Source organism: Urocampus carinirostris, chromosome 5 (assembly GCF_059441175.1).
Source record: "Urocampus carinirostris isolate Australia breed hairy pipefish chromosome 5, RoL_Ucar_1.0, whole genome shotgun sequence".
Classification (NCBI taxonomy): domain Eukaryota; kingdom Metazoa; phylum Chordata; class Actinopteri; order Syngnathiformes; family Syngnathidae; genus Urocampus; species Urocampus carinirostris.
Genome location: NC_142353.1, coordinates 42,433,013 through 42,457,323, shown reverse-complemented (window position 1 = coordinate 42,457,323; position 24,311 = coordinate 42,433,013). Strand labels below are relative to the sequence as shown.

General features: G+C 40.3%; 1 protein-coding gene across 1 annotated transcript in view; it reads right to left on the bottom strand.

Moving 5' to 3' along the window:
* The window catches only part of adam28 (ADAM metallopeptidase domain 28), a 46,705-nt gene extending 25,902 nt beyond the window's left edge, over positions 1-20,803 (bottom strand). The window contains exons 1-11 of the mRNA XM_088336896.1: positions 20,670-20,803; positions 13,579-13,667; positions 9,051-9,127; positions 8,753-8,831; positions 8,598-8,674; positions 6,760-6,943; positions 5,434-5,496; positions 2,619-2,690; positions 2,318-2,487; positions 2,156-2,237; positions 660-793 (exon numbers count right to left, since the gene is read on the bottom strand). Of these exons, the coding sequence (XP_088193022.1) occupies positions 660-793; positions 2,156-2,237; positions 2,318-2,487; positions 2,619-2,690; positions 5,434-5,496; positions 6,760-6,943; positions 8,598-8,674; positions 8,753-8,831; positions 9,051-9,127; positions 13,579-13,667; positions 20,670-20,727 (1,085 nt within the window). The 5' untranslated portion in view covers positions 20,728-20,803. The remainder of the gene's footprint in view (positions 1-659; positions 794-2,155; positions 2,238-2,317; positions 2,488-2,618; positions 2,691-5,433; positions 5,497-6,759; positions 6,944-8,597; positions 8,675-8,752; positions 8,832-9,050; positions 9,128-13,578; positions 13,668-20,669) is intronic.
* Between the last annotated feature and the right edge of the window lie 3,508 nt (positions 20,804-24,311).

Genomic DNA, 24,311 nt, shown 5'->3' with positions numbered 1-24,311 from the left:
TTTTTTTAAAGGAATTAAAAAAAAACAGAAAAAAACAGGAAAAAAGAAGAAAAAGTTTGTGTTGCATTCAAATAATTTCCAATTATACCAAGTCAATCTTGTTGCCAACATTGTACTTCCACTAAAAAAATATGATTAAATACAGTTGTGTATCGTACAACCGACTAAATAAGCCCCCCAAAAGTTAATATTACGCGACAAAAGATACCAGGAAAAAAAAAGAAATGGAAATCTTGTGAAAGAATTGTTGTGAAAACAAATGACGTTTGTAGGCCGTACAACCTTTGCAATAGTACATGAGTCAATTCCTTCAAAAGAGAAAAATAATTTTGCATTGCCCGGAAACTCAGCAAATGTAACTTGATGTCAAGTTTTGGACATGTTTGATAATGACTTAGTTGCCACATTTGGGATTGCCGTTCCTCACTGTTGTTTCAAGCGTTGCTCACCGACTTTGTGTGAACGCTCAGACCCGTGGAAAATTACAGGGAACATTGCTCCCGAGCCATAGGTTCCCTACCCCTGCTCTCACCCAACATGCTGGTAGTGATACTTGTGGAGAAAAATATTTCACCGAGGGTTCATCATTGCTATAGGCAATAAAGTGCAAACATTGCCGTCACATGTCTTGCAAGAAGCACATTTTTGGAGTTCCTTACCTTAGGGCGGCAGCCATAATGCAGCTATCCCCGGAGCAATAACAAGAGCTGGAGTCATCATGATTCATGCCGAGATTGTGGCCCATCTCGTGGGCCAACGTGGCCCCCACAGCGATGGCCCGATTATTGTGGTCCTACGAGACATAAAAACAACATCTGTGTGTTGACTTTAGTTTGTTGTGAGGTAACTTCCCATTACAATTTTCTGGTAAAAGTGGGAAGAAGTTGCTTCATGGCAAATATTGGTCTGTCCTTAATCTAGCAATACAAGAATCTCGGATTTGACGACTTCACCAGGAAAATATTCGTAATACAATACGAATTTTGACATTTACTAATTGTTGATTTTGTGAATGATTTTGTCTTCTCCGATGTTCTTGAATTTGTTGAACGTAAATTTCTTGGTTTCATTGACTGCGCCACTGAAAATCAGATGGAATAATTGAAAACCAGTTTATAGGTGGCTGTTTATTTTCTATTTCTGTCAGGAACCAGAACAGGATCAGGACCCAATCGCGTGACGTTCTCACACAAGCCTTCATTTTACGGGAAATGGGGAGTCATAAACGTGAGGCAGCCGGTCTGGCGTGGAAAGGCAGGAAGCCAGAGACCGACGAGATCGATTCAAATTGCCTGAGTTGATATCGGACAGATAGGGGCGATACCGGACATGCGATAGATAATAAAATAAACAGGACAAACTAGACGGGAACAAAAACTGGAGAAAATAATAAACAGGACAAAAATAGTCGGAAACTAAACTGAAAACCGATATAAAACAGGACAAAATAAACGGGAACAATACTGACAAGAAATATCAACAGGGACAGGACAGAGTCGAAACCCACGTCTTGCGGGGCAGAGGTTCGTTGACGGACTGACAAAGGAAAAATGAGAGCACTGAGCTTAAAAAGACAGAAAGCCAATCTGTCAGTGAGCCGCAGCTGGCGCCACACGGGCGGGGCCAATTGGGCACCATGGCAACCGTGACACCTTCATAGGTCGAAAAATTTGTATTTCTATTAAGTAGCGGAATCCATACCTAATAATAGCCACCATGTTCGTCTGAAGTCTTGCTGCTATGCTGTGCTCATTTGGCTTTATAATCTACTTTTCAGAGTTGTCTGCCCTGTTGTCCGCTAACTTTTTCTCATAGGTTTCAGACACAGCTTCAATGTACAGTCTCGAGGCGCCCTCTAAGGGACAAAAGTGCTACTACAAGCTCGTCCCAACGGCGTCACAACGAAATTCAATACAAGCTTATTTGCATTAAATGAACGTGCTGAGTGGCGCATAAATCGCATAACACAACAAATCTATGATGACATGTATTGCCAACGCTATTAATAGACAGGTTTAATAAATTGTATCGATTTGTTGTTGCAGCCTTACAAAAAAGCCAAGGTCAAAATTTACAAACAGTGTAAGGTGGAATATGTACCAAAAAGTGCCTACCCTTCCATATCTAGTCAAATATTGATAATAACAGGGCTTACTTGCACTACACCCACAGAATGTCCTGAGCAGAAAGTCCCAATGTACGCCAGGCCCACAGTTGCTCCTTCAAAATCAATCCCACTGAAAAAACAAATATACTTTGAGTTACAGTCGTAAAAGGCAAACTACTGTATTTTTGGAGTATAAGTCGCATGACTGACCTGATTAGATGCGCGTTGTCATGCTTTTTTCTCTTCACCAGCACGGAATTCCTCCACGTCATAAAAGCATTAAGATTAGCACCCGCCGGCGGCGTGATGGAAATTAAGTCACCGTTGGACCAGATCTCCAAGCCGACGAGAGCGATGAAGGTCTTGAGGGGTTTGTAGACCTGCACGTGCCGAAGAAAACAGGCCATCGAAATCATAAAATGCACTCGACCGCATCAGATAAAATAGGATAGAATACTCGAGATAAACGAGATAAGGTTTTTTTTGCGATATGTAGGTCATTTTCCCTCACCATGTTGACGAAATTGACTACTTCAAATATCCTTTTCCTCAGCGCTGTTCGATCCCGCTCCAACTTCACGTACTGAAACCAAATCAACAGGAAAAAAACATATATACGCATATAAGAACGAACATACATACTTACATGCATACATACATACATACATACATACATACATACATACATACATACATACATACATACATACATACATACATACATACATACATACATACATACATGCATACATACATACATACATACGAACATGCATACGTACGAACGAACGAACGAATATAAAAACGTACATACGAATGAACATACATATGTACGAACAAACATACTTATGAACGAACATACATACGTACGTACGAACGAACATACATACGTATGTACGAATGAACATACGTATGAGCGAACAAACATACGTTCGTATGAATGAACGAACGAACATACGTACGAATGAATGAACATACGTACGAACGAACGAACATACGTACGAACGAACAAACGAACGATCATACGTATGTGCGAACGAACATACATACGTATAAACGAACGAACATACATACTTACGAACGAACATACATACGTACGAACGAACGAACGAATATACGTACGTACGTACGAATGAACATAAATATGTACGAACGAACATACGTATGAACGATCATACAGACGTACGTATGAACGAACATACAGACGTACGTACGAACGAACATATATACGTATGTACGAATGAACATTCATACATACGTACGTACGAATGAACATACGTATGAACGAACGAACATACGTACGTATGAATGAACGAACGAACATACATACAAATGAATGAACATATGTACGAACGAACGAACATACGTACAAACGAACGAACAAATATACGTAGGTACGTACGAATGAACATAAAAATGTACGAACGAACATACGTATGAACGAACATACAGACGTACGTACGAACGAACATACATACGTATGTACGAACGGAACATACATACGTACGTACGAATGAACATACGTATGAGCGAACGAACATATCTACGTATGAATGAACGGACAGACATACATACGAATGAACGAACGAACATACGTACGAATGAACGAATGAAAATACGTACATACGAACGAACGAACATACGTACGAATGAACGAACATACGTAAGAACGAACAAACCTACGTATGAACGAACAAACGAACGAACATACGTACGAATGAACGAATGAAAATACGTACGAACGAACGAACATACGTACGAATGAACGAACATACGTACGTACGAACGAACATACATATGTACAAACGAACGAACATACATACGTACGAACGAACATACACACGTACGAACGAACGAACATACATACATACGAACATACATACGAACATACATACGAACATACATACATACATACATACATACATACATACTTACGAACATAAATACATATATACGAACATACATACATACATACATACATACATACAGTGACCACTTTACAAACAAGTTACATTTGTTACAAGAAATTTGAGATGAGAGATGTCTTTCATGCACATATCTTGCCCGACGTACGAAAGAAAATTCAAATTATAAGGTTATCCAGAAGCTACCACTAGAGGGCCGAGTGCTCGAGACCGCTCGAGACCGCTCAGCATCAGCTAGACCCGGTTTGCATATGTGTGCTCCCTCACTCCTCCCAAACCTCTCTTCCTCCCTCCGCCAACAACATAGAACAACTCCACTAGAAACCACCGACTTCCTCCAGGTAAATGCTTGTAATAAACTCACATTTTATTTTGTTATAATCATCTTATTTATTGCATTACTGTATTTGTATTTGTATTACTATTTGAATGTGTTTTTTGTGGTCAGGTGTTTCATTGATATTTCGGGTTAACTTGAATAATTTTGGGAGGCCGGGAACGGATTAATTGGTTTTCAGTTATTCCGTATGGGGTAAATGCATTCGAGGTACAAGAAATTCTAGATTAAAAACACAAACCGGGAACAAATTAAACTTGTTCAATTATTATTCGAATGTGTTTTTAGTGATCAGGAAGTGTTTCATAGATATTTCGGGTTAACTTGAATGATTTTGGGAGGCCGGGAATGGATTAATCTGTTTTCAGTTATTCCGTATGGGGTAAATGCATTCGAGGTACAAGAAAATATAGATACAAGCTTGATCCGGGAACAAATTAAGCTTGTTCAATTACTATTCGAATGTGCGTTTAGTGATCAGGAAGTGTTTCATAGATATTTCGGGTTAACTTGAATAATTTTGGGAGGCGGGGAACGGATTAATTGGTTTTCAGTTATTCCGTATGGGGTAAATGCATTCGAGGTACAAGAAATTCTAGATTAAAAACACAAACCGGGAACAAATTAAACTTGTTAAATTATTATTTGAATGTGTTTTTAGTGATCAGGATGTGTTTCATAGATATTTAGGGTTAACTTGAATCATTTTGGGAGGCCGGGAACGGATTGATTGGTTTTCAGTTATTTTGTATGCCGTAAATTCATTCGAGGTACGAGAAATTCTAGATACAAGCTTGATCCAGGAACAAATTAAACCGGTTCAATAAATATTTGAATGTGTTTTTAGTGATGAGGAAGATGTGTTTTATAAATATTTAGGGTTAACTTAAATGATTTTTGGGAGGCCAGGAACGGATTAATTGGTTTTCAGTTATTTCCTATGGGGTAGATTAATTCAAGATACAATAAATTCTAGATATAAGCGAGATCTGGGAACAAATTATTTTGCATGTAGAGGGGCCACTGTATACATTTACCTATACATAAGATTTTGAAAGTCTTACCTCACGATTGTCAGCAACAAGGTAGAGCTCAATATATTTCTGTTCCTGAACAATAGTTATACCCTGAAACACAATAACACACTTTTAGTAACATTCCCAGTAAAGTCCACGTGCTTTTTACACAAACATAATCTCTGATGTCTGCCGGAGTTCAAAGGTAAGTTTCCAGAATATTTTATGACTTGACAGACTATATCATTTGCATACCTGTCAACCTCCAGGGCTCCATGCCCTTAAAAACGGTCGTTGTTTCGTTATATCATATGTATTGTTAATTATCATTTTCTTGTGAGATACTGAGTTGCTCGACATGAATGAGGTTTATTATAAAAAAAAGTTTAAAAATGAAGTAGCTCGGACGTTTACCGTAGAAGAAAAAAATACATGCAAATAGAATGAAGTAGAATAATACATTTTCTTATTCAAATTATGAATTCATTTTCTGCATGAAATTATTGTTGGTAATATACTGATTAAAGGGATAACCACAAATCTGTCGTTTTTCATTTTCTCCTTTTATACTTCATTTTTTTCTCAACTTCTTCATACAACATAATCATTCGTAATATAATGCATCAAAGCAAGTGAGCCGTGTGAGAGCCGGCTCTCTTTGATGATGTCATGTCCTGCACGGTTGTCATGGCGCCCAGCTGGCCCCGCCCCTTGACACCGGCTGAGACGCATTGGACTGATTGCTTTTGGAGTACTCAAACGCTTCTTTTGGGACTGCCCGTTGCCAGACCATTGCTTTACCTTGTTGAAGACCTGTTCATGCCTGTTTGATCTGAGTAATGCCTAGTTTGTAATTTTGATTGCCTTTTAACCCTTTTTTGTTTTGTTTTTGGTCCGTTTGTGTGTTGGACAACTTTTCTTTCCTAATTAAAGTGACAGATCGTCTACGCATATGAGTTCCGACTTCCTGCTTCCCGGTCCGCTTCGTGACAAATGAGTTGAGCCGAAAAAGCCGTTTCTCTAAAAAGAGACGGACTTCCTTTCACTACACAACTACCACGGAATAACGCATGATGGGATATCCCCAGGTGGCAGACGCATGCACATAGTAGCATCAAACCGCCTGCTTCATTTGCAATGAAAAAAACGATACGGAGATAGGGCGAACTCGTTTGACTTGATTGATTTGCCGTTTCGTGATCGTCGGTGTATACTGGATGGTACACATCATTGACAAATTTGCGTTTTTCCGTACAGATTTTCTTGTACGCCGTACACGTCTTAAAATGCATAATAAACGTACTATGTACGGCAAAAACGTACAGGTTGACAGGTATGCATTTGCATGCGAGCGTGACGGATATGTTGACAAACCCCTGATCTGGAGCGACTGCGGCTTGTCGGCGGTTCGAAATCCAAACTCCAGGTCGTGTTTGTGACTCCGCACACCGCGGGAGTGCGCTCCTCTTCTGTAAACTTCGTCACGGAGTGATCCCCCTCATCGTCGCCGGCGAGGGGCTCGATCAAGTACTTCTGGGCTGATGTCCTGATATAGCCCCTGTAATAGAGCCGGAAAATTTAGGAACAATGTTGCTGTATACCAAGGATCATTCTTACGTATTTGACTCATTAGCATACCTGTCAACCTGTACATTGTTGCCGTGCAAAGTACGTTTATTATGCATTTTAAAACGTGTACGACGTACGAGAAAATCTACGGAAAAACGCAAATTTGTCAATAATGGGTACCATCCGGTATACACCGACTATCATGAAACGGCAAATCAATCGAGTTCACCGCGGTAGCCTCTATCTCTGTATCGTTTTTTTCATTGCAAACGAAGTGAGCGGTTTGATGCCACTGTGCGCATTCGTCTGCCGCCTGGGGATTTCCCATCATGCATCATTCCGATCACACTTGAACAAAGCCAAAGCAGAGCAGTAGGCCTACATAGTTTTGAATTTTCTTTGGATACAATCATCGATTGTTGGTGGCCTTGGTTGTAGGGCGCCCGCCCCAAGACAGGGAGGTCGTTGGTTCAAGCCTCGGCCGAGTCATACCCAAGACTTACAACATTGCTACTCAATGCCTCCCTGCTTGGCGCTCGGCATTAAGGGTTGGAATTGGGGGGTTTGGTCACCTAATGACTCCCAACACAGCAGTTGGGTTGAGCGAGGGGGCTGGGAATCCCCTCCTCTGGATCAATCTCCCAGAAAGAGTCAGAAGTGTGTTCTTGACTCTAGCCACCTCCCACTTGGGGTATATGGCTCAGGTATATATATATATATATATATACATATATATATATATATATATATATATATATATATATATATATATATATATATATATACATATATATATATACATACATTCATCGAGTCTTAAAAACATCGTTTTTCATGTGGGAGTTGCTTAGTGAAAGGAAGTCCGTCTCTTTTTAGAAAACCGGCTTTTTCGGCTCAACTCATTAGAGAGCCGGCTCTCAAACGGCTCACTTGCTTTGATGCATTTTTTTTACAAATTATTATGTTGTATAAAGAAGTTAAGAAAAAAGGAAGTATAAAAGGAGAAAATGAAAAAAGACAGGCTTGTGGTTATCCCTTTAATCAGTATATTACCAACAATAATTTAATGCAGAAAATGAATTAATAATTTGAATAAGAAAAATATATTTAATTATATTTGCATGTATTTTTTCTTTCTACAGTGAACGTCCAAGCTACTTCATTTTTGAACTTTTTTTTAATAATAAACCTCATTCATGTTGAGCAACTCAGGATCTCACAACAAAATGTTAATTAACAATATATATTATATATCGAAACACATGTAATAATAATAATAATAATAATAATAATTTCCTTGTATTGTCATTCTGTGTAACAATGTACACAGAACGAAATGTCGATTGCACCTGACCCGTTGTAGCGAGCCGATGCAGCCGCAGCCAACAGAGGGCGCCGCCGACCACTTTTTAAGTCTTAGGAATGACTCGGCCGGGGCGCGAACCACCGACCTCCCAGTCTCAAAGCGGGCGCCTTACCATCTAGGCTACTGAGCTGTACAATATAACCAAAAAATATGGTGTAAGATTATTTTGTATTTTGTAAGGGAAATACGACAGTTTGTAAGGGCATGGAGCCCTGGAGCTTGACAGGTATGCATTGGCTAATCAGAAACAGATTTTGTCTATGGGCGAATCCCTTACCGAAGTCCATCACAGGTACTGATGCTCACCGAGGAGTCAGTCTCGTTCACAATCGTCCCGTGATAATAGCAGTGGTCCTGATGAAAAACACGATTCATGCCGTCCCCTGTAATACCTCATGGATCAACACGATTCCTCATATCAGAATGACTTACAATATCATTTGGAGAAGTGGTGACTTGCGTCCCGTCTTCTCGGTAAAACGTCTCGGCGTAGTCTTGAGTCAGCAGATCACTTTGAATAAAAACAAAGGCACATGACGTTGGTAATCATATTTAGCAGACAAACATGAGGAACATGATGTAATATCAAAGGGAAGTGGAAGAAAAGGATGTGAAATGTCTCACACAAACTGTTTTTCATCAGGTTTTAATCTCACAGAAGGCACCTAAAACTCTTCTTTGAAGGTTATTTCCAACAACCAAATAAATTCTACCATCTCTCAGCACTTACTTGTTTTTCTGTAGGTGCATTTCAACATCTCTTCCTCCAACTGTCATCGCATATTTAATACTCTCGGGCCTGAGATTCTGCAGTGGAAAAGAACAAGATTTTATCCATGATTCACCTCATCTCATCTCATTTGCTGCAACGCTTATCCTCAGTAGGGTCGCGGGGGTGCTGGAGCCCGTCCCAGCAATCATCGGGCAATGGGCAGGGGACACCCTGAACTGGTTGCCAGCCAATCGCAGGGCACACAGGGACAGACAACTCGCTCGCTCATTCACAACTAGGGACAATTTGGACCGGCAAATCCACCTGAAATGCTTTGGAATGTGGGAGGAAACCGGAGTGCCCGGAGGAAACCCTCGCAAGCACGGGGAGAACATACAAACTCCGCACAGGAAGTCCGGTAGTTGGATTTGAACCCACACAGGAGGTTCCCAAGACCTCAGAACTGTGCCGCACACGCCCTAACCACTGTGCCGCCGTGCTGCCCCCCATGATTCACAAAAAGTATAATTTCAGAATGTTACCAGCGACTCTACTATTACCTCTTTTGCTACAATGTATCATTTTATTCATTCCTTATGTTACAATTTGTGGAAAAAAAACTTGATATGATAAGTTGGCAGTGCTGGAGTGGACTTTGTTCTGAGCATTTTCCATTTTCCTACTATGATAAGAAGTAAAAAATAAGCTTTTGCCTTTTGTGGCAGTGTCCGATGGTAAGGAGATCACTTTTCACTTTAAAACCAACAGTATGCTAAAAAAATACATTTATTAACGTGTTTTAGAGGCCTTAAAACATATGTCTTTTGATCTTTCACTATTAAACTAAATAAAGACGTAGCTATATTTCGCACAGCAACCCGTTTGTCTATTGAAGGTCTTTTGGACGTCTTATAAACCAAATTTGGACTGCATAAAAATATGTTTTGGATGGAAACTCATCATGTTTCAGACTTCTATTCTATTCTATGCTGTGGAATGCTCTTCACACTGAGAATGGATCTGCTACCTCAGTGGAACTGTTTAAATCTAGGCTTAAAACACACTACTATTCCATAGCTTAAGAATGACTTACAGGGAGTGCAGAATTATTAGGCAAATGAGTATTTTGACCACATCATCCTCTTTATGCATGTTGTCTTACTCCAAGCTGTATAGGCTCGAAAGCCTACTACCAATTAAGCATATCAGGTGATGTGCATCTCTGTAATGAGAAGGGGTGTGGTCTAATGACATCAACACCCTATATCAGGTGTGCATAATTATTAGGCAACTTCCTTTCCTTTGGCAAAATGGGTCAGAAGAGGGACTTGACAGGCTCTGAAAAGTCAAAAATAGTGAGATATCTTGCAGAGGGATGCAGCACTCTTAAAATTGCCAAGCTTCTGAAGCGTGATCATCGAACAATCAAGCGTTATATTCAAAATAGGCAACAGGGTCGCAAGAAGCGTGTAGAAAAACCAAGGCGCAAAATAACTGCCCGTGAACTGAGAAAAGTCAAGCGTACAACTGCCAAGATGCCACTTGCCAGTTGCCACCAGTTTTGCCATATTTCAGAGCTGCAACATCACTGGAGTGCCCAAAAGCACAAGGTGTGCAATACTCAGAGACATGGACAAGGTAAGAAAGGCTGAAAAACGACCACCACTGAACAAGACACACAAGCTGAAACGTCAAGACTGGGCCAAGAAAAATCTCAAGACGGATTTTTCTAAGGTTTTATGGACTGATGAAATGAGAGTGAGTCTTGATGGGCCAGATGGATGGGCCCGTGGCTGGATCGGTAAAGGGCAGAGAGCTCCAGTCCGCCTCAGACGCCAGCAAGGTGGAGGTGGGGTACTGGTATGGGCTGGTATCATCAAAGATGAGCTTGTGGGGCCTTTTCGGGTTGAGGATGGACTCAAGCTCAACTCCCAGTCCTACTGCCAGTTTCTGGAAGACACCTTCTTCAAGCAGTGGTACAGGAAGAAGTCCGCATCCTTCAAGAAAAACATGATTTTCATGCAGGACAACGCTCCATCACACGCATCCAAGTACTCCACAGCGTGGCTGGCAAGAAAGGGTCTAAAAGAAGAAAAACTAATGACATGGCCTCCTTGTTAACCTGATCTGAACCCCATAGAGAACCTGTGGTCCCTCATCAAATGTGAGATTTACAAGGAGGGAAAACAGTACACCTCTCTGAACAGTGTCTGGGAGGCTGTGGTTGCTGCTGCACGCAATGTTGATCGTGAACAGATCAAAGCACTGACAGAATCCATGGATGGCAGGCTTTTGAGTGTCCTTGCAAAGAAAGGTGGCTATATTGGTCACTGATTTGTTTTTGTTTTGTTTTTGAATGTCAGAAATGTATATTTGTGAATGTTGAGCTGTTATATTGGTTTCCCTGATGAAAATAAATAATTGAAATGGGTATACATTTGTTTTTTGTTAAGTTGCCTAATAATTATGCACAGTAATAGTCACCTGCACACACAGATATCCTCCTAAAATAGCTAAAACTAAAAAAGCCCCACTCCAACTTCCAAAATGTTCAGCTTTGATATTAATGAGACTTTTGGGTTCATTAAGAACATGGTTCTTGTTCAATAATAAAATTAATCCTCAAAAATACAACTTGCCTAATAATTCTGCACTCCCTGTATAGTTCATGTTGACAATATCTGTGTATTATTTGTTTTTGCAACATCCATTGCAGCCTGGTCATCCCGGAAGCGGGATTACCTCATGAACAGTTCCTTCTCACGGTTTCTTCATTTTCCTCAGGTTGAGGTTTTTGAGTTTTCCCTTGCCCCCATGAAGGTTTTAGATCAGGGGATAGTGTCATAATAGTCTGTGGTTTGCAATAATCTGTGGCCAATGAAGCTCTTTGGGAGTCCTTGTGATTAAGGGTGTCACAAATAAACATGACTTGACTTGAGGTTTTTGAGTTTTTTCTTGCCCTCATGTGGGTTCTGGATCAGGGGATGGTGTCATAAGAGTCTGTGGTCTGTGCAGCCCTTTGAGCCCCCATGTGATTAAGGGTGTCACAAATAAACATGAATTGACTGTTCAACTAGATCTCGTGTCATTTTCAAGTAAAGTTTAGAGTTTACTTGTCTTTTGACGTCTTTAGCCACCTTTTTTAAAACGACTTTTCAAATCTTAAAGAATATGTCATTTTTTCCTACACTTTTTAACCAAATATTGCATCTTTTGGACAAAAATCCAGCCGTCTCTTGGACATTTTTAAGACAGACGCTTTATTTTCAGGCCACCTTCTGACTACAGAAAAGCTTGTTTTTGTCAGTTTTTAGAAAAACTTATTTTTACGTCTTAAAGAATTCCTTTAATCTACATTTTTTAGGCTTTTAAATTGTCACGGTTGCCATGGCGCCCAATTCGTCCCCGCCATGTGGCGCCAGCTTCTGTCACGGTTGCCATGGCGCCCAATTGGCCCCGCCCGTGGGTGCCAGCTGCAGCTTGTTAACTTATTGGCTCACTGTCAGTATTTAAACTCTGGCCTGTCAGTCCCCTTTGGTCGGTCCGTCTGCGAATCTCCGTTTTTACACAGCAAGCCCTTTTTCGTCTGTCCTGTGTTTTTGCTCCTGTTTTTCTCCCGCTACGATCTGTTTTAAGCTAGACCACGTCTGCTCTCCCGTCCCGAATTACGACCTGTTTTGAGCTCAACCTCGTCTGTTCTCCCGTCCCGAATAACGACCCATTTTCTGATATCGACCACGCCTACTCTCCTCCCCTGGCTTTTGATTTTTTTCTGTTCCCGACACCGCCATCGCTCGCCAAGGAAGTCCCACTTCCGCGTCCGAGCAACCTTTTCCCTGCGACTAGCGATCTCCGGATCGTGTGTGTGCTCCTTTCCCTTCTTCTCAATAAAACTGTGAGAAACGTTACGCAAGTGGGTCCTGTCTCCGTTCCGGTCCCGACATAAATGACCTTTTGGTTGGCAATTCTGCCACCTTTAGACAACGATTCAAAAAGAGCACATTTTATTTTAAGAACCAAATTTAAAAAATGTCTTTCAGTCACCTTTTTAAAAACGTATTTTCACATCTTTCTATCTATTACTTATTACTTGAATAAAAACATATTTAGGACAGGAACCTAGCTGTTATTTGACATATTTTAGACGCCTATTCAACCAGTTCATGTTTTTAGGCCAAATCTGGACTGTAGATAATTGTATTGAGGACATTCTTTCATCTTTCATCTTTCATTCGATCAAATATGTCTTTTGGACAGCAACTCACCTGTCTTGCAGATGTCTTACAGACGTTTATTCAACCAAAAGAAATTGGACCGTAAAAACGTATTTTAGACATCATACCGCATTTCAAATTCCTACTGTGCTTTTACATCCATAAGAGTGATTACTGACCCAACTTAGATCGGGTTTTGAATCTATCACAACTATGAACTAGATTTGAGTTTCTTAGAAGACATTGGACCTTCAACATAAACAGGCTTCATCAGCTGCTTCTCTAAGGCTTCGTAAGAGCAATCTGAAGCATTAATTGCAAATTTTGCTGACCTTAGCATCTCTTCTTCTGACCGAGTGAAGTCTGACAGGCCGGACCAGCTCGTAGTCCTCATCCACTTCAAAGGCAGAAGCGTTGACGTCTGTTGAGGTGAAACACTTGTTTTTCGTTTGTTATAACAATAAAAGAAAGAAAAAAAGAACCCACTGTTAACTTTTAACTAAACACAAAGATTAAATTGTCTGAAGTCTATAACCAGGTGCGATAATGTGTTTTATACCTTTATGAAAACATGACATTTGTTATTTTTATTGCTCATCTTGCAACCTTGGAACACAAAAGAACCTCTAGATAAATTAGCGTGTTTTTATTAATTTATGGATTTATTATTGTATTAGACTAGATATTATGAAAATAGACTGTAGATCACTCTATTTATAGGTGAAGAGGACTTTGCCAAGAATAGGAAATATTGTATTACAATAGGACTACTAAAAAAAATAAAGCAAAATATAAAATGTCATGGTTGCCATGGTGCCCAATTGGCCCCTGCCATGTGGCACCAGCTTCTGTCACGGTTGCCAGGGCTCCCGATTGGCCCCGCCCATGGACACCAGCTGAGACTCGTTGACAGATTGCTCCCAGTGACTACTTAAACGCTGTCCTGTGAGGCGCCTTTTGTCTGAGCATCTGCAAAACTCGTCTAGCCCTGAGAATCTCCGTTTTTTGCTGTGATTTTGCTGTTGTTTTGCCAAGCCCTGTGAATCTCCGTTTTTTTTCCTGTGTTTTTGGTCCTGTTTTGCTCTGGCCACGATCTGTTGATTTCGACCACTTCCGCGTTCCGAGCAATCTATTCACTGCGACCAACGATCTCCGGATCGAGTGTGCGCTCCTTTCTCTTCTCCCCAATAAACTGTGAGTAACGTTACGCGAGTGGGTTTTGCTTCCTGTCCTGGTCCTGACATATAATTGAATTATTATCATAGTAGTTTAGTCCAATTGAATATTCTCACAACATCACAATAGTTACCTGCCCTTCCTCCAAAAGTGTCAACATCGCCATGTTTTGAAATTATTTATGAAATACTAATTGTTTATGAACACATTATACACACTTCTCACCATAGAGCTCATGAGAATTGAGTGTAAACCAGATGAAAACTGAACAAAAAAGAAAAATAAATCTACTGGTATGGACTATGAAGGGGTTTATTGTGTAAGACCACAGGATTTGTCTGATTTGTTTGGGTGATAGAATTACAAAATTAGGAAAAATACTACAGAAGTAGGGGCAGCACGGCAGCGCAGTGGTTAGCGCATGTGCGGCACAGTTCATGTCTTAGTTCAAATCCAGCTCCGGACTTCCTGGGCACTCCGGTTTCATCCCACATTCCAAAAACATGCGTTTCAGGTGAATTGGCCGGTCCAAATTGTCCCTAGGTGTGAATGAGCGATTGAGTTCTCTGTCCCCGTGTGCCCTGCGATTGGCTGGCAACCAGTTCAGGGTGTCCCCTGCCCACTGCCCGATGATTGCTGGGATGGGCTCCAGCACCCCCGCGACCCTACTGAGGATAAGCGGTGTAGCTAATGAGATGAGACTACAGAAGTAATACAGGAAATAGGTTAGGTTAGATAGATATTTGCTACTTAGGAACTGGATCGTGTTAGGATTGCACTATTCATTAGAATTATCTTATGGTAATTGACTGACCTGTATACATCGACCCCAAAACCTAGTCGAAACCCCTGCTAGAAAACCTAGATTGGCTTTAAAACTGTTATACTGAGCAAAAACCCTAGCTCCGAAACATAGCTAGAAACCCTTAAAAAGACTTTAAAATCCTAAAATAGAACCAAAATTCTAGTTTGATAGCCTTAGTGGAAACCCTAAAAATCTTAAGAATAGTAGAACACCAAAATCGAGTCGACAATATATTTGAAACCCTAGTTAGAGACCTTAGGAGGGACTTAAAATCCTAGTCTAAACCAAGTTTAGGGGCTAGAAAAACTTTGAAACCTTAATATCAAGCCCAAACCCTTTTTCAAAATCCTCCCTGGAAACTTTAAATGGGTAATATTGATCCAAACCTCTAAAAGAAACTCGGACTAGAGGCTATAGAAAGGCTTTAAAATCTTAATATGGTGCCTAGATCTAAATTCAAACCCTGAAATAACTTCAAAACCTTGATATCATGACCAAGTCTGAGTTTAAATCCCTATCTGGAATCCCCGAGAGGGCTACAACCCTAATATGAAGTCGAAATCCTATTTCGAAACTCCACATGGAAACCCCAAACAGGTTTTGAAACCCTTATATTGAGCCTAAAACCTTGTTTAAAATACTTGCTGGAAACAATATATTGTCAGGACCAAGACGAAGACAGGACCCACTTGCATACATTCATCTTAGTTTTATTGGGAAGAAGGGAAATTATTGTACACACGATCCGGAGATCGCTGGTCGCGGGGAGCAGGTTGCTCCGTGGCGAGCGAGAGCGGTGTCTGGAGCGGGAAAAAACAGGTCAGTACCCGGGACAGGAGAGCCAAAAATGTGGTCGAGATCAGAAAATGGGTCGAAGTCAGGAAACAGACGGGGGCCAAAACAGGAGTGAGTCAGGGTCGAAAAGCTTGTCTAGCGTGAACTTAGGATCTCAGACGGACTGACAACCCATTTAAATAGTAACAGGGAGCCAATCAGCGTCCGAGGCAGTTGGCGCCAAATGAGCGGACTCAGGTGCCTCGCATCAGTAATCATGACATATATAGGTTTTAACCCCCTAAATACTGAACCCAAACACAAGTTTGAAACCTTAATATCAAGACCTAACCTGAGTTTGAAACCCTAGGTGGACGCTCAGGAAAGGCTTTAAAACCTTAATATCAAGCCCAAAGCCTTTCTCGAAATCTTCTCTGGAAACTCTTCATGGGTTATATTGATCCAGAGCTCTTAACGAAACTCAGGCTAGAGACTATAGTAAGGCTTTGAAATCTCAAAATAGGGCCCAAATCTAAATTCGAAACCCTAGAAACGCTTTAAAACCTTGATTTCGAGTTTAAATCCCTATCTGTAAGCCCTGACAGGGCTAAAACCCTAATATGAATTCAAACCCTATTTAGAAACTCTACATGGAAACCCCAAAAAGGTTTTTAAACCCTTCTGTTGAGTCTAAAACCTTGTTTAAAATACTATCTGGAAACAATGTAAGGGTTTTAAACCCCTAATACTGAACCCAAACACAAGTTTGAAACCTTAATATCAAGACCTAACCTGAGTTTGAAACCCTGGGTGGACGCTCTGGAAAGGCTTTAAAACCTTAATATCAAGCCCAAAGCCTTTTTTCGAAATCCTCTCTGGAAACTCTTAATGGGTTATATTGATCCAGAGCTCTTAACGAAACTCAGGCTAGAGACCATAGTAAGGCTTTAAAATCTCAAAACAGGGCCCAAATCTAAATTCGAAACCCTAGAAACGCTTTACAACCTTGATGAAATGAAATGATCTGCATTTATATAGCGCTTTTCAAGTCAATGACTTCCCAAAGCGCTTTACAATGTGCTCCACATTTCCCAATAGCGGCCTTGCAGCCATGTAAGGCGCTAACCTGCTTATTGGGGGTATTAGGGGTTCAGTGTCTTACCCAAGGACACTTCGACATGTAACACAGATTCGGGATTCGAACTGGGATCCCTTGATCCCAAGACGAGCGCTCTACCTCCTGAGCCACTGAGCCCTATCTGTAAGCCCTGACAGGGCTAAAACCCTAATATGAATTCAAACCCTATTTAGAAACTCTACATGGAAACCCCAAAAAGGTTTTTAAACCCTTCTGTTGAGTCTAAAACCTTGTTTAAAATACTATCTGGAAACAATGTAAGGGTTTTAAACCCCTAATACTGAACCCAAACACAAGTTTGAAACCTTAATATCAAGACCTAACCTGAGTTTGAAACCCTGGGTGGACGCTCTGGAAAGGCTTTAAAACCTTAATCCTCTCTGGAAACTCTTAATGGGTTATATTGATCCAGAGCTCTTAACGAAACTCAGGCTAGAGACCATAGTAAGGCTTTAAAATCTCAAAACAGGGCCCAAATCTAAATTCGAAACCCTAGAAACGCTTTAAAACCTTGATTTCAAGACTAAATCTGAGTTGAAATCCCTATCTGGAAGCCATGAGAGGGCTAAAACCCTAATATGAATTCAAATCCTATTTAGAAACTCTACATGGAAACCCCCAAAAAGTTTTTAAACCCTTCTATGGAACCTAAAACCTTGTTTAAAATACTATCTGGAAACAATATAAGGGTTTTAAACCCCTAATACTGAACCCAAACACAAGTTTGAAACTGAGACGAGAGACTATAGGAAGTCTTTAAAATCTTAGAATAGGGCCCAAATCTAAATTCAAAACCCTAGAAACACTTTAAAACCTTGATTTCAAGACCAAATCTGAGTTTGAATCCCTAGCTGGAAGCCCTGAAAAGGCTACAACCTTAATGGTACTCTAAAACCCAAATATCAAGATCAAACCACAGTTCTAAACCCTCGCTGAAGATCCTGTAAAGGCTTTACAATCGTACTATCAAACCCAAACTCTAGTTCGAAACCCCATCTGGAAACCCAAAACAGATTTTTAAACCCTTATATCGAATTGAAAATGCAATTTGAAACCCTGAAGACCATCTAGGTAAAAATGCTATCCAGCCTCCAAAATCCATAATACAAAAATCAGGTCAGTCATATGCCACATAGCATTTTTTGGCGGTACTGCTATACAATACTGTCAACCCCCTGACCCTGCAGTTTAATAGGAAAAGGTGCAAGAAAAAGATAGACATCCATCTGTCTGTTGCTAGGCTACTTCCTGGCTGCTGCAAGGTTATGAAAAGACGAGTGCCAAAATGATTCATTCTAAAACTTAAACCATTCCAGGGATGCCACAGTGACTCAAAATGACTCCAATGCATTTCGATAACCGTATTGTAGTTAATAATGTCAAATTAGCTTATTTTACATTACTTTTGCCTTTTCTATGGCAATGTTGACATTTTTACATTTGGTAGAAAACTGTAATAATAATAATAATTTCCTTTGTATTGTCATTCTTTGTAACAATGTACACAGAACGAAATGTCGATACACCTGACCCGTTGTAGCGAGCCGATGCAGCCGCAGCCAACAGAGGGCGCCGCCATTTTACCAATTAGGTATGACTCGGCCGAGGCGCGAACCAGCGACCTCCCAGTCTCAAAGCGGGCACACGACCATCTAGGCTACTGAGCTGGTAAAGAGGCTAAAACGATTTGTTGTCAAAGGGACAGTGTCATGAACCGGAACAGGATCAGGACCTAAACGCGTGACGTCCTCGCTCAAGCCTTTTATTTTACGGGAAATGGGAAGTCATGCACGTTAGGCAGCAGTCTGGCGTGGAATGATAGGAAGCCAGAGACCGACCAGATCGATTCCAATTGCCCGAGCAGATATTGGACGGATGGGGTCGATAGCGGACAGGACGGGACAGACAGGCAGGATAGATAATGAAACAGGATATCGAAAATGAACAGCACAAACTAGACGGGAACGAAAACTGGAGAAAAAATAAACAGAACCAAAATAGACGGAAACAAAAATGGAAACCGAAATTAAACAGGACAAAATAAACAAGAACAATACCGGACAGGAAATACCAACAGGAACGGGAGCGAGTCAAAACCCATGTCTTGCGGGGCAGAAGTTTGTTGATGGACTGACAAAAGGAGAGTGACAGGACTGGGTTTAAATAGCAGGGAAGCCAATCTGTCAATGAGTCGCAGCTGGCGCCACACGGGTGGGACCAACTGGGTGCCATTTTTGTAGTATTTTTATGATATTTCCATAGAATTTTTGTGGTATCGCTATAGGTTTCATTTGCAGTATTTCTCTTGCAGTAGTGTTTTTGTAGTAACATTTCTCGAGTAGTTTTTTTATATTATAGTATTATGTATTGGTATTTTTTTAGTATTTCAGTAGAAGTCTAATTGATTTATTTCCAAAGCAGTATTCTAGTAGTATTTTTGTAGATTTCTTTGTACTATTTCCATCGTAGCTTTTTTGAAGTGTATAGATAAAGTAGATCTGAATCTGAATCTGAATCTGAATCTGAATCATGATCACTGATGTGACTCACCGGTGCCCGCTCATTTGTCGCCAACTGCCGCAAGTTCTAGATGACTCCCTGTCAATATTTGAACCCAGTCCTGTCTGCCCCCTGTTGTCAGTCCGCCTGCGAACCTCAGTGTATAATAGGCAAGCCTTTTCCAACCCTGACTCCCACCTGTCCCGTTTCTGCTCCCGTCTGTCTCTGGCTATGACCTGTTTTGCTCCTGACCACGTCTGTTCTCCCGTCCCGGCTTACGACCTCTTTTTGTCCCCGGCTCCCGTTCTGGCTTACAACTCGTTTCTGACCCTGACTACGCCTTGCTCTCCCAGTCCCGGCTACCGACCAGTTTTTCCGTCCCTGACACCGCCATCACTCGCCATCACTCGCTACGGAAAAATGAAAAAAGACAGGTTTGCGGTATCCCTTTAATCAGGATATTACTAACAATAATTCAATGCAGAAAATGAATTAATAATTTAAATAAGAAAATGTATTTTTCTACTTAATTCTATTTGCATGTATTTTTTCCTTCTACAGTGAACGTTCAAGCGACTTCATTTTTGAACTTTTTTTATAGTAAACCTCATTCATGTCGAGCAACACAGTATCTCACAACAAAATCTTAATTAACAATATATATGATGTAACGAAACTCATGTACAATATAACATGTTTAACTACATAAATAAACACGTTTGGAAAAAAAATATGGTGTAAGATTATTTTGTATTTTGTAAGGGAAAATATGACATTTTGCAAGGGCATGGAGCCCTGGAGCTTGACAGTTATGTAATAACTATCAATATTGATATTGGGAAGAACACCTACCCTCCTTGCTTTATAACCTTATCTTCTCTGTTCCTTTATTTTCTTGTTTTTTTTTTACCTCACTGTGAATGTGTGAACTGGAGTGTCATGGTAACCCATTTTGTAACAATGACAATAAAGGTATATTCTATTCTATTCTATTTTATTCTAAAGTGCCATTCTATGCCCAAGTGACTTACCGGATAGCTTGATTGCGACATTGAGGATAAAAACCCAGCACAGAAGTTGTCGTGACATCGTAGCAAAGCGAGCATACGGTCCTTCGAGCGTGTTTTGTTCCCACCACCTGCATGTTGCGTAGCTGGTCTCGTGAGGCCACACCTTCATCTGCTCTCCGGGACCTGTTGCGGATTACTTCCTCGTTGACATCGAACCCTCCCACAGTGCACAACTGGCCCGTGCACGCCTATGCATTGCTTCAGGAATGCAGGAAGTATATCGCTCCTAGTGACAGAGAGTACATTCTGAGTGCCATCTATCTATCTATCTATCTATCTATCTATCTATCTATCTATCTATCTGTCGGTCTGTCGGTCTGTCTGACTGTATGTCTGTCTGTCCATTCACCAACCCGAACATACCTACCGACCACCTTTTCTTCCTTCCTCTTTCTTTCTATCTATCTATCTATCTATCTATCTATCTATCTATCTATCTATCTATCTATCTATCTATCTATCTATCTATCTGTGCATTCACCGACCCGAACATACCTACCGACCTTCTTTCTTTCTTTCTTTCTTTCTTTCTTTCTATCTACCCATCTATCATCTCTCACTCTCTCTATATCTATTTATCTATCTATCTCTCACTCTCTCTATATCTATCCATGTATCTGTCACTCCCTTAATATCTATCTATCTATCTATCTATCTATCTATCTATCTATCTATCTATCTATCTATCTATCTATCTATCTATCTATCTATCTGTCGGTCTGTCGGTCTGTCTGACTGTATGTCTGTCTGTCCATTCACCAACCCGAACATACCTACCGACCACCTTTTCTTCCTTCCTCTTTCTTTCTATCTATCTATCTATCTATCTATCTATCTATCTATCTATCTATCTATCTATCTATCTATCTATCTATCTATCTATCTGTGCATTCACCGACCCGAACATACCTACCGACCTTCTTTCTTTCTTTCTTTCTTTCTTTCTTTCTATCTACCCATCTATCATCTCTCACTCTCTCTATATCTATTTATCTATCTATCTCTCACTCTCTCTATATCTATCCATGTATCTGTCACTCCCTTAATATCTATCTATCTATCTATCTATCTATCTATCTATCTATCTATCTATCTATCTATCTATCTATCTATCTATCTATCTATCTATCTATCTATCTATCTATCTATCTATCTATCTATCTATCTATCTATCTATCTATCTGTGCATTCACCGACCCGAACATACCTACCGACCTTCTTTCTTTCTTTCTTTCTTTCTATCTACCCATCTATCATCTCTCACTCTCTCTATATCTATTTATCTATCTATCTATCTCTCACTCTCTCTATATCTATCCATGTATCTGTCACTCCCTTAATATCTATCTATCTATCTATCTATCTATCTATCTATCTATCTATCTATCTATCTATCTATCTATCTATCTATCTATCTATCTATCTATCTATCTATCTATCTATCTATCTGTGCATTCACCGACCCGAACATACCTACCGACCTTCTTTCTTTCTTTCTTTCTTTCTATCTACCCATCTATCATCTCTCACTCTCTCTATATCTATTTATCTATCTATCTATCTCTCACTCTCTCTATATCTATCCATGTATCTGTCACTCCCTTAATATCTATCTATCTATCTATCTATCTATCTATCTATCTATCTATCTATCTATCTATCTATCTATCTATCTATCTATCTATCTATCTATCTATCTATCTATCTATCTATCTACCCATCCATCTATCTATCTATCGGTCTGTCCGTCTGTCTGTCCATTCACCAACCCGAACATACCTACCGACCACCTTTTCTTCCTTCCTTTCTTTCTATCTATCTATCCATCTATCTATCTATCTATCTATCTGTATGTCTGTCTGTCCGTCCATTCACCGACCCGAACATACCTACCAACCACCTTTCTTTCTTTCTTTCTTTCTTTCTTTCTTTCTTTCTTTCTCTCCATCTATCTATCTATCTATCTATCTATCTATCTATCTATCTATCTATCTATCTATCTATCTATCTATCTATCTATCTATCTATCTGTGCATTCACCGACCCGAACATACCTACCGACCTTCTTTCTTTCTTTCTTTCTTTCTATCTACCCATCTATCATCTCTCACTCTCTCTATATCTATTTATCTATCTATCTCTCACTCTCTCTATATCTATCCATGTATCTGTCACTCCCTTAATATCTATCTATCTATCTATCTATCTATCTATCTATCTATCTATCTATCTATCTATCTATCGGTCTGTCCGTCTGTCTGTCCATTCACCGACCCGAACATACCTACCGACCACCTTTCCTTCTTTCCTCTTTCTTTCTATCTATCTATCTATCTATCTATCTATCTATCTATCTATCTATCTATCTATCTATCTATCTATCTATCTATCTATCTATCTATCTATCTATCTATCTATCTATCTATCTATCTATCTATCTATCTATCTATCTATCTATCTATCACTCTCTTTATATCTGTCTGTCTCTCCGTCCGTCCGTCCGTCCGTCCGTCCGTCCGTCCACCTGTCTGCCCGCCCGCCCGCTTATCCATTCACCGACCTGAACCTACCTACCCACCTTCCAACCTTTCCTTCCTGAAGCCCACTCACACCAAGCCCATGTTCGGATTGATCCAAGACACACTGGCTTTCTTGTTTTCGGTCTCTGTTTTCTGCAATCTTCTATGCAGTGGGGGCAGGACAGCGGGTAGGACCCGGTTATTAGGCTTTCTCATAAATGATTGGGTATTGTGAATTTAGAATACAAGACTGACGCAACACCATCCGTGCCAATCAAGCTGTAATTTTACCAAAAATTGTTTAAGCAAAATCCATGTTTCCTTGTTTTTTTTCCTATATGAACCTACCTTCCCACCTTCCAACCTTTCCTTCCTTCCTTTTTTTCTTTCTGTCTGTCTGTCTGTCTGTCTGTCTGTCTGTCTGTCTGTCTGTCTGTCTGTCTGTCTGTCTGTCTGTCTGTATTTCTTTCTTTTTTGTCTGCCAGTTTGTCTGTCCACCTGAATGTCTGTCTGTCTTGTTATCTATGTATAAATAAGCCACTTCTCTATCTTGGAATGAAACCCATAAACCAGCAGACAGCCTTCTTCTTCAAGGCGGCTGACTAACTCAGGATCAGTCACAGCGCTTGCGCCATCAAATATATTTCCGCTTATAGCCTCTTAATGTCATATATGTCACAACATTCACAATATCGAATCGTTTATGAGAAAGCCTAATAACCCAGTCCTACCCGCTGTCCTGCCCCCACTGCATAGAAGATTGCAGAAAACAGAGACCAAAAACAAGAAAGCCAGTGTGTCCTGGATCAATCCGAACATGGGCTCAGCGTGAGTGGAGCATTACACTTTTATCTTGAGCCAATAAATTCTACTGACTGCCAGATTGTTCCTTCAGTGTTTTGCTTGCTTTTTTTATGACTGCCAGATCCAAAAAGAAAACTCCAATGTCCATGTTTGCACTGAAAATATTTGCATTGAAGTGTCCCAAAAACAACTGTCCAAGGAAGTTAAAAAGCGAATACTAATACAAAGAGACTTAAGACTCCACTTTTATGATATCTCGCGGTGGTTTTATCGCTTGTAT